Source organism: Gasterosteus aculeatus, chromosome 8 (genome assembly GCF_964276395.1).
Source record: "Gasterosteus aculeatus chromosome 8, fGasAcu3.hap1.1, whole genome shotgun sequence".
NCBI classification, from domain to species: domain Eukaryota; kingdom Metazoa; phylum Chordata; class Actinopteri; order Perciformes; family Gasterosteidae; genus Gasterosteus; species Gasterosteus aculeatus.
Window position 1 is genome coordinate 2,133,708 of NC_135695.1, and position 20,108 is coordinate 2,153,815.

A 20,108-nucleotide genomic window follows, 5' to 3' on the forward strand; every position below is an offset into this window, starting at 1 on the left:
AGTTCATCTTCTCAGAGAGTGGTACGGCCCCACCCACCCTCCTCATTCCTTCTTCGTTTTGAATTTATTGCATCAAAGTATATGAACTGGTTTTATTCATAAAATAAGTACATATTTACATTTCCACTTACAGTTGTATTACCTTTTATTCTTCTTTTAATGAGTTTGGTTAAGTTAAAAGTAACTTCAGTTAAGGATGAAGTCCACTTTCAGTTAAAACTTAATTATTAACGTAATTATTTTATCACCATAACACAAATTATTACTTCTAAACATGTTGATTTAAACTTTTTAATATTTAAATTTTTTTAACTTTATTCCCTTGTTTTATACTAACCCATAGCCTTAGCCTTATTCTACTAACCCATTGCATTAGCATTTCATTCCACTTTATTTTATTACTTGTGCACTGTTGTCTTGTCTGTCTACTGTCGCGCACTAACCGCCAAGACAAATTCCTTGTATGTTTGACATATTTTGGCTAATAAATGTTTCCTGATTCCTGATTCCTGAGGAAGTCTGCTTCAGCTTGAGGTCTCATAGAATCAGAACTGTAGCATTTTAAACCTCTAATTATTAATGAACAGCAGAAATCCTACAACATGCTGGATGATCTATTTACATATGTGTCTCCTACTTGAACATGAAATATTTCCTCATGTGATGTGATAGCTAGCCCTCCGGTCATTTAACCTTAACTCGTCATCTAGTGATCTCACATTGAACATTCGATTTTTTTTGTGTGTAGAAAACCTGTCCGGCTCCTGCATCATGACGGAGAGCGACACCGATTTGGTGGTTGAGTACGAGGAGAATGCGGGTACCGAGAGCCAGGGGGAGGACGACCAGTCCCTGTCGGACTCCAACACGGTCAACCAGGACCAGGACTCCTTCAGCATCCTGGAAGGGGACTGCCTGCTGGACCCCGAGGGGCCGGGACTGGACATGCCGCCGCTGTTTGTTCACATCACCTGCTCCGTGAACATGAAAAGCTGCCACGGCTCCATGCCCATACAGACGCTCCCTACCTGCCTCGGTGAGTATGCCCCCACAAGAGACACTCAAAGGTCCAAAGTTACCACCAACAGTCATTCATTAAGAGTTCTGGTCTCCCATCATCCCACCGTAAAGTATATAGTGGAAGAGTGCGTATTTAAGTTGTGTGATTGCAGGTGAGGTCATTTCCTGCCTGGAGAATGCTGAGTCCCTGCAGTCTGTGGATCTGAATGAGCTCTTAGTAACACTGGATATTTTTGTCCTGACTCTGCCTCTGGAGATCGAGGACATGGCTGATTTTCATCATAACCGGTAAGTCAAAGCGTGAGCAACAAGCTGCCTCCCATCCCAAGGTCTGTCACATTCTCGTAAAAGTGCGCACATGTCCCCTTTTAAGTAGCTCTGTGTTTGTTGCATCACTTCATGTATTACAGTAGGTTATACCTCGTTCGTCAGTGGAATAATGTGAAGCAGAGCTGAAGGTGCTTAAGGAACAACTTTAAATAAACTGTTTGATTGTTTTAGCTTTTTTTTTTAAATGAATTCTATATTAACATGGGACTGTAAATGTTATCCTGAGGACAATTGAAATCTCCCCTCTGTGTGCAGGTACACCTCAGAGAGTAGTATGTCCCTGAATCGTTCACCAGGACAGCCCTCCTCCTATCGCTCCGATGATGAGCTGATGGCGGTGTTGGATGGTTTGAGGGGAGCCGGTGCTGACGGGTGAGTTTTGCCAGGAAGATGCTGAACTGGACTTCCTCTTATTCTCTGTGGTGTCTTTCTCACACATGTGTCTTGGCTTCCATCAGGGTGTCCACTGATCCCTTATCCAAACTCCCTCTTCCTCATAAGTTAGGAATTCTGGCCACAATGGACGAGGTGAGTCTTATTCTTGTAAATATGAGCTATCGCTGCTGCAACAAAACAACACAACACAATCAATTGTCATTACTTTGCAAAGCTCAGCAACTACACAATTTAAATTGCTTTACATAAAATACCTTTGGGCAAACTACAAAAGAAATACATTGTAAAGGGACATTTAGGCACATGCAGTTCACCCTTAGGTAGTCCAAAAGAAGTCAGATCTTGTCAGATAAAGATACAACATTTGCAGTCGTATTTCCACCCCAAGGTTTTATATGTCTATTGCACATAAAGCCCATGGAGCATGCACCATATGCATGTGCACAAGTCGATAAAGTCGATAAAAGTTTGTAGACTGACTGCAGCCAAACCTTGCTTGTTTAGTCTCATGGTTGGCAGCATACAGCTGCCCAATTTATGAAGTACATTGTTTTTGGCATATCAAATCAAGCGTCTGAGGGCAATCCAAAAGTTTCGGCTTCATTTTTGGTGAGCTGTTTTGTTGTTGTCTTTGTACACACACACACACACACACAACAGCAGTGATAGGCCGGTCTGGTTTTGCTCTCTCTGTGGTGCAGATCCGCTGGCTTCTGGAGGACGAGATCGTGTCTGCTCTGCGCCACTCTCGGGTCATCAGCTCAGCCACGCTGCAGAAAGTGGCCGAGCACGTTTTGCATTCCAGCGGGCGACCGCACTGTCTTTGTGAAGATGTCCCGCTTCAGTTCGTCTTCGGGCCAGAGCAGTCTCTGGAGAAATTCAGAGAGGCAAGGGCACACCGACGCACACCGATGCAGAGGCACATGACCAAAGGAATGTTTGCTTATCATGCTGAGCTACTTTAAAATATTTCCACATATTAATTTTCAGTACTTTTTAAAACAAATAATTGTCTTGCTGTGAATTATTCAAAACTAAATTAATGTTATTTTTGAAGGTATACTGTTTTCCCTCAATCAATTCCAGAAAGTTCTAATTTGTCAATGTAAGCTAATATGTTACACAATAAAAAAGCATTCAGTGCCTTAAAGGAGATAGTTCCTCTCTGTATATGGCTGTAATATTACACAACATCTCAGTTCAGCACAGCAGGAAAAATATCCTGCAGTAAATGATTTTGTAATTTATTTAGAAAATAGGAAAGGGACGGTCAATAACTTGATGAGGGAGTGATCAGCATCTCTGATGGGTTCATGTCTCACCCCGCAGGAGTTCCGCCGGATTTCTTTCTCAGGCTACGTGCTGAACAGAGAGCAAGACAGCTTCTACTACATGTCTCTGAGCAGACAGCATCCCCACAGGATCCACACTTCCAAGAGGCTGTCTGAGGGCACCACAGACCCCCAGCAGCGCAGCCCCACAGCACCGAGGGACGACACGTTGCTGGGGAGTGAAGCCGAGGCTCAGGCAGACAGCGAGGTTGGACACACTGATGAGAGCCAATGAGACTCCATAACTGCATCTGCATAAACACTCCGTGTCAGTTAGATGTCTGGGAGCTCCATGGTCGTCAGCAACGGCGAAGCTTTCTTTTTCCTCAGTCAATAATGTCCTATACTCATCTACCACTCGGCTGTGGAGAAAAGCATTTAAACTCCAGCTGGTTTTCTGTTAACAAACTCTAAATGCAGCAAAAAAATATAAAAATATAGCTACATAAACAACACAAACGGAAGAGGAAAACAATATTAGTGGTACAATTATTTAATTCTTAAACTCATTTGTGAAAGGAATACAGATAATAAAGAATACATAACAATGAGGAAGTTAATCAAATGGAGAGTAACGTGAACGAGATGTACTTTACTGAGGTTGGAAACCCCCCTGATTGTTCTGTCCGGCTGCAGAGTGAAGACAGGAAGTCCCTCAGCGCTGCTGCTGACCCTCCCAGTGTGCCTGCAGCAGAGGCCTTGAAGCCCGAGGCAGATCACGCGGAGTCTCAGAGCTCGCCGATCATGTCAGGGGACCGAGGTCACCCCTGTGCCCCCCAGCTGCACACAGATCCTACTTTGCCCCCCAAAACGCCGTCCAGTGTCAGCCTGGCTGAGTCCATGCAGTCGGCCTCTCACAGTGAGTCCAGCAGATCCACTGCAGCCCTACACACAAACCGCTTATATAAAGTTTGATCGCAGTGAGGTGTGGATGGCATGTTAGAGCAAGCAGATAGAAGGGCAAAGAATTGAAGGGGAAGGTAATGTGTATTTCACTGTTTTAGACCAATAGTCAGATCACATTGAAGTGTAAACCCGCTGTTGAGGAGACGGCTGATCCTTCAGAGCCGATCCCAAAAGTCACATTTACTAGTGTAACAGTTATTAGACATCTCAAGTGTGGTTATAGGGCTGGGTGTTGGCCAAAAATTCCTATCACAGTATTTTGGGGTCGTCGTGGCGCAGGGGTTAGAGAAGGTGTGCTGGGAAGCACAAGGTTGGTGGTTCGATTCCAGGCTGCCCCTTGTTCCATGTCCAAGTGTCCCTGAGCAAGACACCTAACCCCTAATTGCTCCCCAGGCAAAAATGTGAAAAAAGCCATGGGTTTAAAGTGTAATGTAAGTCGCTTTGGATAAAAGCGTCTGCTAAATGACACGTAATGTAATGTAATCTCGGAAGTGGGACTCTGACGTTCTTCCTAAGGTTTCTTCCCTTTTTTCCCCATGGAAGGGTTTTTCATTTTTTGGGGAGTTATTCCTGTGCCGATTTCTGGACAGAGGATGTCGTATCTGTACAGACTGTAAAGCCCTCTGCGGCTAATTTGCGATTTTGGGCTATACAAAATAAAATGAATTGAATTGCATTCATTAACGGCGGCCAACTGAACAGCTGTTCACTGCCCGTTGTTCACAGATGCATAGTTTTCTTCAAGAAAAAAACTGAAACATGTTTTTAACTGTGAATTTGGATCTTTGGTTCCTATATCTCTAAGTTTTAAAGTCTCTGGTTACACTTATAACGTGAGGATCAGCTCTTCTGCGTTTAATTTCCCTTTGAAGTGAATCATTCTTCAGGAAGGCCTGGCATGGCAGGTCTCCAACCAATCTCCGTCTTATCATTCCTTCTGTCCATGTATTTTTACTCTGCCTTTGCTGTTTGCAGTCATCTTTATCAAAGGGTTGAACTCCATAAGATGGACATTTTGGAGGCCAGTATTAGTCCAATGTCCTCTGCATCCACAGCTGTCTTCTGAGGCCTCCGCTCATGTCTCTGCTGAGTTTGGTGACTCTGTGCTCTCTCCCCAGGCTGTGGTAAACTCAGGCCTAGCCGTGTCCAGAGCTTGGTCTCCAGCCAGGGCAGCCTGGACTCAGACATGCAGGGTAAGTGTTGTCTGACCGCCGTAATTGGTCTCAACAGAGGTCCTAGGAACAAGGACAAGCAGTCCATTTCCCACCGGCTTGCTGGATCTTGAAAAAATTAACTACAAAATAGAAAAGTTACCCTGACCTTCCACATTCTGAAAACATTTCCCACATCATTACAGCAGAAACTGCTCCCGGTTAAGGGACTTCTTAATACCTGCCAATATACTTGTCGCTTCTTGAATAGAATAGGTCTTTTTGAATAGATCATCCACGTGAATTGTGTAGATCCAAGTTATTATTTGGGGGGGGGGGGGGGAGGTAAACTGTCCGGCCAGCTTTTCTGAGATTGGAGTGAGACAAGAAGAAAACGTGATGATAAAACATCTTTGATGTGACGTGACGAATCTTGGACAATCAGCGTTGAGATCTCTACCCCTCCAACTTTTTATCCTTTCACTCCAAATCAGTGGTGCCAACTTGGCAACTTTCCTGCAAAATCTCTCAAACCCGCCAAATTTTTTTTTGTCAAAAGCGACTAGTAATTTTTCCTGGTGTTATTGGTGACCTTTTTCACCCCTGATGAGTTTGTAGGTATGGACTTAACATTGCCATTGATAGAACACTGGTGTAAGTGTCTTTTACCAAAGCTTACAGACCCAGCAGGAGTTCACCGATGGAGATAACTGATGACATTTTTTTACTCTGCTGCTGTGTTTGAAGGTTATGATGGCGGAAGCAGCGACTCTGAGTGTGAGAGCCCCACCCAGGATGAACAGGAGTGTCAGTCGCCTCTGATGCCCGACTTCTGGCTCATAGTTAAGATCCACCAGGACAGAGTGAAGGTCTACTCGCATTCCAGGTCAGCCAATGTTCGGACTATCAAGTAGTGCAAACTGTGTGACTACTCAGTGAGTGCTTTTTGAAGGAGGCAACGACCTCAAAGCTCCTCTTGGAGAAGACTTTAAAGTAGCCTCCGTCCGCTCCCACGCACATGGGATGAGGATGTTGTCTGGCGTCTCGGTCATCTGGCTCCCGATATGTGTGTTTTGCGTAACATAGATGAAAACTCTCCACGATGTATTAAAGCCGTGTCAATACATCACAACAATGTCTAACTAGCCCATATAGATGTAACCCAATTACTGACTGTCAAATCAAATGAATAAAGTACATAAGCAATACTTATTTTCAAATTGAACTGGATGAATTCTAATTGATAAATAAGAGAATAGTAAGTAAATGTGCTGGGTTAAACAATAAAATACATAACAAAGATTTTGAAATTTGTGAAAAAAATAAAGTACTTCATTCTGCCCTACAGCTTTACATCTTGGTGTTGAGGTCATTCCATCTGAAAATGTAATATTTATCTTTAAGAAAAAAAGCTTCCTGGACAGACAGATGTCAGATGTCTGAAAGCCATGCTTGCCTGTTCCAGGTGTTTCACAGCAGGCAAAGATATTGGTGCCGAGGATCCGGAGAAGGAGGAGGAGCTGCCTGAACACTTCCACCTGCATCAGATGGTTGTCAGGAGAATCGGAGAAATCTGCAGAATAGTCAACCAGGTAGCTACTGCAGCACTCCACACGGTTTGCCACGCAAACAAAGTACTTTGTGTCATTTAAGGAGCTCAGGGATAGAAGCAACACAACATTTATCTGATTAAATACAAATGTCACATGATGGTGTGCTTTCTTTGTGTAGCGCATGCTGCTGCAGGATCTACACGATAGCCACGTGTGTAACTCTCTGCTGGTGGCTGAGAGCGAGGAGGACATCTGGAAGAATGAGTCTCTGTACAAGCCGCGGCTAAACACCTCCGACGGTGAGTCACAACACACCGATACTGTCACTAATCTGGACCAGCGGAGCCCTTATTGTGTATGTGTTAATATCTCACAGACTACAGCTCAGAGGAGAGCTACCAGGCCAGAGACTACCTGGCTGCCACCATGCAGTTCATCCCTGGACATTTTGCCTGCGACGTGATGTGGAGCACAATCATCCACATCCACCCCCGCCTGAAGATGGGACCCAATATGGGAGTGTCAAGGGGTGAGTGGCAGATCTGATCTGAACATATATAATATATATATGCTTGTCTGGCAGGTGAATATGCAAAGCAGTCTATTTCCTGCTGGCTCCACCCACAGCTTGACACTGATTTGCTTTGCTTTTGCTGTGAATACAGCATCAACATTGAGATATAGTGATGACATCACAGATCTTTAAATTTCTTTTCTCAGCTTCAGGAAAAGTTCAACAGATATGAAAACCATTGTGTGTCAAAGCTTCCTAGTAGAAAGTGTCATTCTTTTTACTGAGGTCTCTTTTACTATGGCAGTTTATGGGGAAAATGCTGTGTAGACCAGACCGGTATTATTTTTGCTGCAAAACCACAGGGGGGCACTGGCACAAATTAGATTGTCATACATGCATTGGCTCACGTTGATCATCAAAAACTCTACTCTCAAATGAAATCCATCCAAAGTTATGAGTGTGGCAGCTGTTTTCACCTGGAATGTAGATCACAAAAAACAACTGACATGTTCATTCATCACTCCACTTCTGAGACACAAACTTTTGTTTAGTCACTAGAATCATTCCAATGGAATTTCAGTTGTGCTTGTTTCAGTCACACCCATATGACGGTAACTAGGGCTGTCACGATATCACATTTTTGTTGTGCAATTATTGAACCAACATTTATTGCGATATGCGATATTATTGCAATTTTCAGACCATTTTATGCCACTGATAACATAATGACAATATAATAGCATAGTAATAAAAGTCCGCTATTTCAAAGAACGTTTTATTTGTCAGAATATTTAGACATTAGAATCGGAATGTGAAAAAATATATCCTATATAAATAAACAAAAATATTATGTGCAAGGGACACGGAGAGGGCGAAGCATCAGGCTTGGCGCGATGCAGTCGGGTTCGAGAAAATGTGTCCAGCGGAAAAGCGCACCGCAGCCTTTAACGCGGGGCTTATTGCACGCTACCGCCATTCGGCCTCTGCAGCTCATCCAGAATGCAGCAGCTTGACTGGTCTTTAACCTTCCAAAATTCTTCCACACTACTCCACTCCTCCGCTCTCTTCACTGGCTGCCGGTGGCTGCCCGCATCCAGTTCAAACCATTGGTGCTCACGTGCCATGCTGTGAATGGATGGGGTCCAGCTTACATCCAATACATGGTCAAACCCTACATCCCGACCCGCACTCGCCGCAAAACTGTTTGTCCCTCCTTGACTGAGAGCAAAACACTCGACTAGATCACGAATCTTTGCTGTCCTGCTTCGAAATGGTGGAACGAGCTCTCTGAAGACACCAGGACCGCAGAGAGCCTTCACATCTTTCGCCGCGAACTAAAGACACACCTCTTCAGACTCTAACTCGACTAAAAGACTAACAAATGGTAGCACTTAAATTGTACTTATAACGCCACTCATCTATAGCAATTTGTAAATTGGCTTATTTTAGGAAACATTTTCTTGTTTCTTGCTCTTCTGAGTTTGTATCCCTATGGTTGAATGCACTTATTGTAAGTCACCATGTAATGTAATGTAAAATACAGCGTATAGGAAAGTGATATAAGGCCTTTGAGTTGCACATCAGCCACAACTGCCTTTGTGCCACTCATACCTGCGCAGTGGAGCCAGTGGCTGAACTGTGCACATGTTACGCCAGAAGTTCTCTCCAAGTAGCTTCTCTTGTTCTTGTTCTTGTTGTGTTTTACCATGGGGACAATCCTCCCTGAGCTGAAAGTGAGATCTGTCTTGTTGTCTCCCTGTCACAGCGATGCCGGCCCTGCGTTCCGTGCTCAACTCCTTCTGTGTGGTCAACAGGAAAAACATGTTTGTCTACCAGGAGCGCACAACAAAAGCAGTCTACTACCTCAGGTTAGACCACCTCATCACTATTCAACCTGGGCATTGTCAACTTTCTGTCCTCTATCTCACATTTTTTGCTGGAATACGGCAACATGTGTTTTTTCATCAGTATGCTTAAAGCAGCAATATGGTAGAGAGGAAATTGAATTGCTGTCAAAGGGGGCCCTGCGAGTCAATGTCATTGCTGGATGTCCCCGAGCCAGATGCTTGAGCCTCCACATCACATTGTTAACTATGAGGTTAAAGGGAACATGGCAGACGATGGAACTGTTCTAGAAGTATCACAAGGGACTGTCTGTTACCAGCATGCTGTCACATAGACATCCCTGTGGCTTGTGTTTATCTTTACAGACTTTGTGAAACATCTCTAACAGAGAAATACTCAGACGTGGATGGTAACCCCCACATGACTCGCTCTATTGGGCTTGCTAGGAGTCAAGAGCCCTCTTTTTCTGAGGAACCTGTGGTAAGTGAACAAACGCAGTACACTCACTGACGAAGGTTGTCCTGTCCTCCGGTTCCGGTTTCCTGAGAGCAACTTTGTCTTTGAGCAGACTCAACCTCCGATTAAGATATTGAAAAATTCCCTGCTGTACATACAGTGGAGGAAATAATGATTTGGTCCCTTGCTGATTTTTAGAGTTTGCCCACGGACAAAGAAATTAACGGCCTATAATTGTGACGGTAGGTTTATTTGAACTGAGACACAGAATATAAAATAAAAAAAGCAGAAAATCACATACATTGATTTGAATATGGAAAAAAGTATAAATTGTCTTTAATGACTTTGTTGTAATGACTTGACTTTTGTCGCCTGAAGAGAAAGCAAGGGGAAGAAAAAACAATATTGATAAGTCAATTATAAAGAATACGGACATTTATGATGTTTCCCTGCCTTTCATTTCACCAACAATTCATTAGTGAATAACCGAGAGTAGGGCAGCACTGGCTGGAATGTGTGATCCCATTTGTGGGTGACCTGAGGATGCTCAGTGTCTGCACAGTGGTAACGCTACACAGAAAGGCACTAACGGAAAGCTGTTAGTCAAAGGTCGTTCTGTGTCATCATTCTCAATCGGCGTAAGTGCTGCTGCCACATTGTTGACATCATCTCTGACTCTCTCAGGGCTCCCGTTCTTCCCTGGATGGCTCTCGGCCAGTTGGACAAGTAGACAAACACATCCTGCTGCTGGTGCATGGAGTGGGAAACGCAGGTAAGAAACATCAATGGCTGATAGAGATGTCTAATATTAGCAAAAAGGGAGTCGCAGTAAAATGCTACAGTGGTAATGACAGATCCAAGTAAAGTTAAGATCTACACCAGCATCCAGTTTGTGTGGAAGAAGTCTTCACTCACAGTAGATGATTATTGGTAGAGCATTTATGCAGCAAAGGATTTCTGTATTATAAGAACGTAAAGATTTTCTACACCAAGGGGCTAAGCATCCGCACAGACCTAGTTTAGTGGGTTTCCTGGATAAAACACCTTGTATCACCACGTTTTATGTGTCTCAGTCTGACTGGAATGATTTAAAAGCACAAAGCTAATCCGCAAACAGCTAGCCAGTTAAAAACTCCTAAGATATCACGCCACATATTGACAGGTGTGTCTATTCTTAGTGGGTGTGGCATCTGTCAGCTACTACTCTAGACTTTTGGGGTCAATTGTTATTGTCCTAATTATTTCAGTTCTGTTTGTTGTGTATTATATGAGATGCATTTAAAATAACACGGTAATGAGACTCCTCCTTCCTTCCACAAAGCTTTATGTTTTAACAAAAACACCAATCATTTATCAGGGCTCCAGTTCTTTAGATTGCCAATACGGTAGGTTGTCTGGCCATTAGGCAAAAACGGTGAATGCGTCGCAAAGAAAAGTCTCAAAGGGAAAGAGGATTAGCTCAATGTATAATCTTTAAAATCATATCTTGTTAGGGTCCGTGGTCCCCCCAGTCCTTCACTGACATACAAACAAACCAAGAGAAGAAGACGTAGATAGACATGTAACTCGGGACAATCCTTCTTCAGGGATCGTCATCCTCCATCATTAGGATCCATGTGGTGAATTACATCCCATGTAAATCAGTACCGCAAATTTCCGAAAGAAATTACGGACGGGCTTGAGTTCCTTTAGAAGCTTTCACACCCGTCCAAGTGAACGACTAACCGAGCAATTAGTCCAAAGTTTGTTTTGGCTAAAGCACCCTGAATCAAGCCCCAATGCCTCCTTATTGAATGTGTGTAGCTTTACTTTGGTTGTATGGTTGTAAAAGGTTTCGCCTCTGATATTGAATCCAAACTGAGTTGAGTAGCCCTTTTGTACGGACAACTGGAGCAGGTTGCTGTTCCTCTCGTTGATGGCTATATGGCACTGTTGTACTGGGAACATCTCACTGTTTCAGACGTAGAATTACGTCAGCTTGTTAAAAAACCCAACTCATTAGCATCCTTGTTTGCTCCCTCCACTCACATTACTTTAAACCCTTTTTTTTGCAGCAGCAGCATTACTAGATGGCTTGTCATGGATTGACTCCCTCTTTCAATTTGTGTGTGTTTCAAGATATCTTAACAGCAGGAGAGAATATTAAAGCTGCATATGACTTTATTTCAATCCTCTCCAACATTGTGTTTGTCCTAAGTAAGCATGAACATTCGTTCTGGGCCTTTTACCTCTGCTTTCTCATGGATCGGGCTCTATCGAAAAGGGCTTAGCTTGGTGATCACTCTAAAGGCAGGGTTGGTAATCTTACAAATGTGTTTGAAATGTTTTCTAAAAATCTCATGACACTCTGACAGTTATCTATGAATCAAAAACTGAGTTAAGAAATACTGGATAATAATCCAGTAAGTGGCTGTCATAAACCCATCCAACCATATTGGACGGACTAGCTACCTGACTGTGCGTATATTCTGCTCGTGCACTCATTGCTTTTCCCCGGAATTAGCCCCTTTTGGAGCGAGCTCTGTTAGCCGGTTTCATTAGAAAACAGTTGGTATCCCTGGACTGTGTTTTTATGTTGGATATTTTACTAAATCTACCGCTTCTTTCTCGATACTACCGACCCTACCTTCAAGTAAAGTGATGACCATTGAGCTATCTCCATCACAACGGTGTACACCAAATAATCTTTGAATAGGGGTGACCTGTTACGATGCAGCCAGACTCCATGTTGTCTACCATTACACTTCATTTTTCTGTAAACTGTTTGACTGTATGTTTTCTCAATTGTGCCATTGGGGAAAGCGGCGCTAGATGCTCTTACATGATCTAACAACTTGGTTTGAAACATGTTTAGACCTTTAATCGCTGAAACGATTGACATTTGGAATGCACTTCTTTGCTCAGGTCCAGAGATCACAGACGAGCTGGTGAAAGTGCTGCGGAAGCGCCTGGATGAGACCACTTTGGACATCATCACTGTCATGCTGGTCAGGAACTGCAAGCTGACGCCGGCCGACGTAGAGGTAAATCACTCTTTTTTTTTTTCCAAGTCCCTACTTTTTTGTTGTTGTTTGTGGATGCACCGTAGTTCTGTGGACACTTCGAGAATGAGGAGTGTTTTAATTCCATCTAGGCAACCAGAGAGCACAGTTTCCTTGGATGAAAGCCTTCACAGGTGTTGTGAACGGCCGTACACGGGGCACCATTTTGTTGGTGGGGTAATGTGTTCGTTAAAGGCTAGTGTAAAATTAAATCATTGACATCAATAGAATTATTAATAATCGCAAAATAAATAAATAACGGGGCACCACCCTAAAAACTAATAACCAAACTATAAATCAAGCCTCATAATTGATATTCACTCATTAAGTACACTGGCTATGTTTGCATTACATTACACATATGCACAAAGAAATCACAGAAAACTCCTCATTAAAGCATAACAGGGTTTTAACAATTCTAATCCAATACCATTTGAAATCAACAAAAGCTACTATACAATATCCTAATATCTAAACAACAAATAAAAACATTAATTGGTGGGTTTTCTGTGTTTCCTCGAGTTTCGTTTAACTTGGTGTCCAATCAGTCCTTTGTTATGGGAATCGATTGGGGATGATGAGAACTGTTGGGGTTCTTGGTGGCACAAAAGCTGTTGGTGCTCTTGTGTGCTCTTCACGCAAGTTGTATCCAAGGGGGTAGAAGAAGTTTTCCTTCTTGGTGAGCTCCTCGGGCCAGAAGTGGGGACTGGGGGAGCCGGATTTCTCTGGAGCAGCTAGAAGATGGTTGGAGAAGCCTGAATCCTTAACGCTGAGGTCAGTCTGGAAAGTTGATTTTGAAGAGGCTCTGTTGTCTCATCCTTACGCTGACCCGAGTCAGTTCGGAAAGATTCAGGAGAGATACTGTCTTTAACCTTGCATCGACGCAAGTCTATTCGGAAAGATGTGGATTTGAAAGAGACTGTCTTTAACCTTGCGCTGGCAAAGTGCAGTTCGGAAAGAAAGTTTGAGAGGGGGAACTCACAGAACACATCAGGGGGGACCCCTGTGGTGTCTGTGGCTTGGCCAATCAGATCTCAGGGCTGTTTCACCCAGAGAGAGAAATCACACCTAGATGTGAAGGCACATTCCTTTTGGGGGGGGTTATGTCCTGCAGCAGAACACTGCATTCGAAAGTCAGCCTTGGTTTTACGCAATGGTGGGAGCCCAACACAGGTTTTGTCTGCTCAGTTCATCCAGCCTTCAGGATCTCCCGCCACTGAGGTGATGACCTTCAGCCTCCCCCGGTACTGCATCCCCTGGCTTCCTGCTGTGGCTCACTACCTCCGGCAGAACCTTCTCATCTTCCTGCATGTACCCAAGTACACAGACAGCAACACGGCACACCACTTCAAGGTACAACTCAGACAGGCTGAGTGTTATTGACATCAGAGTCTAATATGCTATGTGAATGTCCTGAACTGATGAGGTGCAGTCGAGCATCAAACCCTTCCAGCATCCCTTTCGTTCTGACATCACTTCATGTCTATAGGTTGTGTGTGTGCGTTTTTTTTTCGGCTTAACAACACTGTAAAACTCAAGTATCACCAATGAAGATGAAAAGTGTGAGCCTGGAAAGAGCCTGGAAAATACCAACAATGCTTAATATTAAACCTTTCTTTGAGTCACACACAGAGGCCAAAATCTGATCAAAATGGAATGTGCCATTACAAACTGGCGCATATGTCGTAGTTTCTTTTTTACTTAATTTCTGTCGGCTCAAAGGCTTTCTGATGCAAATGCAAGGCAATTGCTGAGATACGGGAACATGCTCAGCAAGACCTCTACAACAAAGTCTGACTGGGAAAGAAACACAGACAATCAGGTAATTGGAAAGAAAAATGAAAAAGAAAACAACAGCCAAATTGTCTAGATTTTAGGGGTCAAATCAAGAGTGAACTTGGACAGGAGAGCAGTGCATGCACAGCTACTGCCAGTGAAATGGGTCAAAGTTGAAGCAGAGTGTCTCAAACTGTAAAGGGATTAGCAATGTGGGTTATAACAGTTCCATTGGCCTTTTTTGTTTGACTGAAACCTTGGCCTGTTAAAATATGACACAAAGGTTTTCATCTATTTTCATAATTGTTTGATTAATTTGAGTAATAAACTAAACTGAATATCTTTAAAGTTGATGTTATCTCAGGCTTGAGACATTTTCAACATTCTATAGGCCGTCAACTGATGGAGAAATCCACAGTATAATACTAACAGTGTTGGGAGTAACGCGTTACAAAGTAACGCATTACTGTAATTCCACTACTTTTAGCGGTTTACTAGGTAGCCTTTTAACTTGCAGACAGTATTTCACAAATGTTTTTGCTATTTTGTGGTATAGGTTTTTATAAAAACAAACCATGTTTCTTTAGTGAGGCTAAATACAATTAGATACAGCTACTTGGCTACATTAGCCTCCTCTGTATTGGTTCGACCACCATCAAAGTTTAATTCTGTCCAAATGTTTTGTCTTTGGTCAATAGTGCAGATCTGCATGTAAAACCCCACCAAACATGAGTGGTTAGACCACCAGACCACTTTTGTATAACGAGAGGAATTCTTGTGTGGCCGGGATGAAATCAGCTAGCATCAAGACTGGAAGCAGAAGGAAAGAGATTGCATGAAATGGATCTACCCCTCTGAAGCCAATTCATACATTGTTAACTTAATCTCTACACAACTGTTTTTGGTTTACTATAATTTCACCCTGCTCCACCTAGGCATTGGGAAAGGAAATATCTATTTTCAGCAGCTATCCAATCATCTTGAGAGGATTTGTGGTATCTCTAGCTCACCGATAGGCCTTTAACGGTTACTGCACTGTAGATGTCTTGGCAGCAGTGGAAAGGTCTTTGTGCAACAACTCCTTAAAAATAAGTAATCTGCTCACACATTTAAAAATGCCTTACTGCACTGATAGATGACCGTTTGACATATGCAAAGGCACCACCAACAGCTCTGCTCTAAGTGATCTAGATTATGAAGGAATAAAACCTGTCAAAAATAAAATAATTTTTGACAGGTTTCATTGTGATGTATGAAATAAATGCTGACTCGGGTGGTTTGAGCTTCCGGGGGTTGATTTTCTCTCCTGTTCTGTCTGCAGCACTACTTTCATTTGAGCGGTTACTTAGCTGACGGTGATATCTACCTCTACAATAAACCTGGAGGCCAGGGGACAGGAGGCAAAGGTAATCACACACACACACACACACACACACACACACACACGTACGTGCATTTACTGATCCCAGGCTGAATCCTCTGGTTCTGACAAGTGAAGCCAATGCAGAAGTGCCTTCAATGTGCATCCTCTTAACCACCCCACAAGACTGTCAGCGCTACACAATTTGCGGCGGGTAAGCAAACAATGACGTCACACAGTTATTTTCAATAATTGTTTCAAGATGTTACTTCGCAGAAGAAGCAAATTAGCACACAGAAACTGTAGACAACACTAGCTAGCTAACTAATGTTAAGCTTATGAACCTACAAGATTAAACTGAATAAGAGATTTAAAATAATTCACAGAATTTACTTTGCATATTAGCTATTAGCTATTAGTTCATGGTTCAGTGGTGGTGAGCAGGGGGGGGGGCATTAATTATGTTTCACTTACACTCGAAGAGGAGCGCCGTCACTACCAGACGCCATTGTTTGCTGACCCGCCACTTCGCCTCCGCAAATTGCGTAGCGCTGACAGTCTCGTGGGAAGGGGAGGGCAACATCTGATTGGCTGCAGATAGGTCCATGTCAATGTGAAGCGATCCGCAAACAAATGCAGTGCGATACACATCCACAAATAAATGTAAATATGAATAGTTATTTATGTGTGCATTTGCATGTATTTGTAAATCCGTAAAAATTTGACATCCACGTTATTGATAGAATGATTAGTCAATTAATTATTTTAATTAATGAATTTCTACCTGAGCCAACAAACTGCAACTGCACTACTTAACACGTTATATCCATATTTATATTTAAACTTTTCTCACACTCATTTATGTTGAAACTTTCCTTTCCCGTGTGGAACTATATGTAAGCACCCGCTGCTTATTGGGCATAGAAGAAACTTCTTCTCAGTACTCATTTCTTTGATCGGTATCATCACAATCTTTTTCTTATTTTCTGATGGTGGATTTCTCTCCTTATGCGTAAAGCCTGATTTATGCTTCTGGGTTTTCAGAGCGACACAGACGCAAGCCCCCCTTGCGTGACCCTTGCGTCGCTTTTCACTCGTCCTTGCGTGTGTTGAGCCATTTTTCTAGGCTGCGATTGGTCCGCTAACTACATCCTTCACGGAGTCTCACATTTCCGCTTTCATAGCCCGATACCGCCATTATTAAAACGAAGAATGTTTACGAGAGAACTGATCAGATTTAAGAACTTTTGTCAGAAGAAATGCGTAAATATGACCGCTTCTACAAGCCGTCATTGGCGGGACAAATGTGTCCGCGATGAAAATCAGCAGTGTCGATGCACGGGGCAATAAAGTCTATGATAAATAATAAACAAATAAATAAATAGACGTGACTCTCTAGGTCGTCTTCAACAAAAACACGTCCCTCCGCCTGTTGTTCTGGCGGTGAATTGCTCTGCAACACACGCAGAACCATGAATTGAAACGAGTGCGTTGATGCAACGACGCAGACGCAAACGCAGAAGCACGCGCCGGCCATAAGCTTTACCCGGACTGTAAACCGGGTAAAGTCAAGTGTAATTGGCCATTGTAGTATGAATTCATCCTCGTCTGGGTTACTTTCTGTATACAGCACCACGTGTAATAATTTTCTTTTACGAAAATCAAGACTAAGAGTTCTGCAGATGTCTGTTTTGTCTTCTTGCCTCCCCGCACTGTAGAGTTGTCAATGAAGAGTAAACCTCCGGAAACTTTCCATGACCATTTTTCTTTTTTGCAGAAGCAAAAGCGAATAACAGGGAACTTGAATGTAATTGAGAACAAGACTATGCAAGCCTAGCTCAGCTGGACTTTGGAGGCAACTAGTTGTGAACATTGTCTTTCAGAAATAGAAAACATTGTTTTTGAACATCATTGTCATTACTGCGCATACTGCTAAGTTTATTTGTTTACAGTAGGCTAACAGCAGTGACAGTAGGATGTATGTATGTTCACACGACAGTACAACATCACCTCCATTATTTGCGGCTGTTGGGGTCCATTAAAAAGTGTGCTTTGGGCAACTTGTCCTAAATAAAAGTAATTACTGCAAAGGCTGAGCAATAAAACCTTCATTTAAAACTATTTTTTTACGATGTATGGAACATAACGCATATTTAAGCAGTGGAGTTTGGCCCCCTAAAGTACCTTCAGCCAATCAATACACAGTCCTCTGTCCAGAGTCACCTAAGAAACACATGAACATGCATACCAGCTGCAGAGGTTAAGAGGGTAGAGAGTGTTTCTAATAAGAAAACAAGTTGATATGTAACTAAAGTAACGACAGTAACAACAAGGACGCCGTAATTGTTCTCACCTTGTAAGTCTGTATGTAGACAGGAAGTATGTCTGTCCTCATAACGGAGCGTCTTGTTTCTTATGTATGTAGTTGAGTTCAAAGTCAAGGCAGGAGGAGGGTAAAAACTGAAAGGGGGCAAGCCCTGCGTCCCTCCTTCTGTTGAAGGCGGTTCATAGCTTGCATGTGGTGCAATAATTCACAGATCCTGTGTGCATTAACCTTACGTTCTTCTGCGTAAAGGCAACTTTTCCCGGACATCACATGACTGCTAGGTGTGTGTTTTTTATATAAAGCAGGACATCTGCCCTCCCTTTGTGAATGGATATATGATATGAATCATTTTGTTGTTTACAGTACCTCTCATTTTGGTGAAAAAATATTATGATACTGAGGAACTGACACATCAAAAGAACATTTTACCATGCTCATATTTAAAATATACTGCTGGGACAGAACGAATGATAACCAGACAGAACAAAAAATAATATTTCCCAGTCCTTCAGATGACCCAGAGGCTTTCTTGTCAAAGCTCTCTGGATAGCTGTGAACAAAAGCAAATGGTTTGTGACTCCTTGGGTGGGACGAGCCAACTCTGTTCTTGTTGAACTAACTTCTCTGCTCTTTCAGGTATCGCCTGCATCGCCCTGTCATTCGTGGATGTCCATGGTCGTCCCTTTCAGCTTCCGGTCCACGACTGTGCTTCAGAGAACTGCGCCACCTCCCTTCGACCAGACCATTTTGATGAACTAACCAGTGTGGGCAAAGTGGAGTCCATGGACATCAGCTCCGGTACAGGTGAACACGACCCCTGGGCAGTTCAACCTGGACCCGATTTCAAATGGGGGACAATTGGGGACTTGCTATTGGCTAGATTCCAAACATGCTAACATCCCGTAAACAATTTTAAGTTACTTGTATTGGACCCTTCACTGCCAAGTGAACACCCACGTTGCCACGTTTGCAACACATGCTTGGCGTGTGCACGTGGTGTTAACACGAGAACAGTATCTAGATAGTACACCTGCATTTACTGGAGGTTTTAATTAACACACCTGGTTATTACAAGTCTTACCCAAACCCTTTTCAATCTGAAATCAAAACGTCTTTCTGAGCAACGTCCACTTGAACTTAAAGATGAACTCATTAAAATGAAGCATTTAAAGCTCACTGTGATCTCAAAAATACTCTTAAGGAATTAGAATGCTTATTATCACTTTTTCACAAAAAGACTGAGGACCATCAACTGCAGGAAATGACTGTGGAAGAGTGCTTCAGACAAGCCCACGTCAAACTATCCCTTTGTAGGTGGAGTCGTAAAACATCCCAGCCTAAGCCACTCACATCCTCAGGGTTACGTTCCCAGACTTGTCTCAACTCTCATAAATCAACACAATAGTGTTAATACATTTAGTGCTAGTCATGAGTACTGGACATTACAACTGTACTGGATTACAGTTGTATTATTTTAGTTTATTATGTAGAGTTTACGGCAAGTCCCAGGAGTCAATTTATTGTACAAACTGCACTATTTTAAAAACGGATTAATTACAGTCATAAATGTCAAGCTACGTTATGGGTAACAGTCTGACTATTACATTACATTTAAGTCTGAATATTAAATGCCTCCTAAAATTGAACAAGTAAATCTTCCAGATAAATGAATAGCGCTCTGGTATGAAGAGATTCTCGTTCCTGGAGGCTAGATTTGTCACCGTTACACTACATCGCACAGCCAATAAATCATATTTAAATCGTGGTTGTGGGGGCTTGTTAATATTGTGTTTCTGAAGCCCTACCTTCTCTTCTACTGTGCTGCAATATGAGAGAATTGACAAATAAGACTCAAGCTGTTTTGGTTTTACATATAGAGCCACACTATAAAGGTTGGTTTAATTAAGTGAAACCTCTCAGTGAAGTTAGTCACAATCATAGTACCCATGATGATGATGATGTCCCCATCTGTGCTACTGGGAACATCAATGAAAGGTTACTTAAAATACATAAATTGGCATTATGTAAAAAAAAATCTGAAAGAAAGAAGGAACACGTTTGCATAGGTCACTAAAAGAGCATGAACTATTATGTTCAGTCGCA

The 20,108-nt window shown here is 42.7% G+C and overlaps 1 protein-coding gene across 4 annotated transcripts in view; it reads left to right on the forward strand.

The window, feature by feature from the left end:
- Positions 1-20,108, forward strand: part of szt2 (SZT2 subunit of KICSTOR complex) — a 78,742-nt gene that overhangs the window by 25,399 nt on the left and 33,235 nt on the right. For 3 of the 4 annotated variants that reach the window (XM_040184812.2, XM_040184816.2, XM_040184814.2), the window contains 19 exons: positions 749-1,036; positions 1,173-1,308; positions 1,606-1,722; positions 1,809-1,878; positions 2,448-2,633; positions 3,076-3,285; positions 3,714-3,936; positions 5,102-5,176; positions 5,882-6,020; positions 6,600-6,726; positions 6,866-6,986; positions 7,064-7,216; positions 8,967-9,069; positions 9,412-9,526; positions 10,187-10,274; positions 12,407-12,525; positions 13,732-13,896; positions 15,641-15,725; positions 18,642-18,809. In XM_040184812.2, coding sequence (XP_040040746.2) covers positions 749-1,036; positions 1,173-1,308; positions 1,606-1,722; positions 1,809-1,878; positions 2,448-2,633; positions 3,076-3,285; positions 3,714-3,936; positions 5,102-5,176; positions 5,882-6,020; positions 6,600-6,726; positions 6,866-6,986; positions 7,064-7,216; positions 8,967-9,069; positions 9,412-9,526; positions 10,187-10,274; positions 12,407-12,525; positions 13,732-13,896; positions 15,641-15,725; positions 18,642-18,809 — 2,688 coding nt within the window. The remainder of the gene's footprint in view (positions 1-748; positions 1,037-1,172; positions 1,309-1,605; positions 1,723-1,808; positions 1,879-2,447; positions 2,634-3,075; positions 3,286-3,713; positions 3,937-5,101; positions 5,177-5,881; positions 6,021-6,599; positions 6,727-6,865; positions 6,987-7,063; positions 7,217-8,966; positions 9,070-9,411; positions 9,527-10,186; positions 10,275-12,406; positions 12,526-13,731; positions 13,897-15,640; positions 15,726-18,641; positions 18,810-20,108) is intronic. The other variant, XM_040184813.2, reaches the window with a different exon arrangement.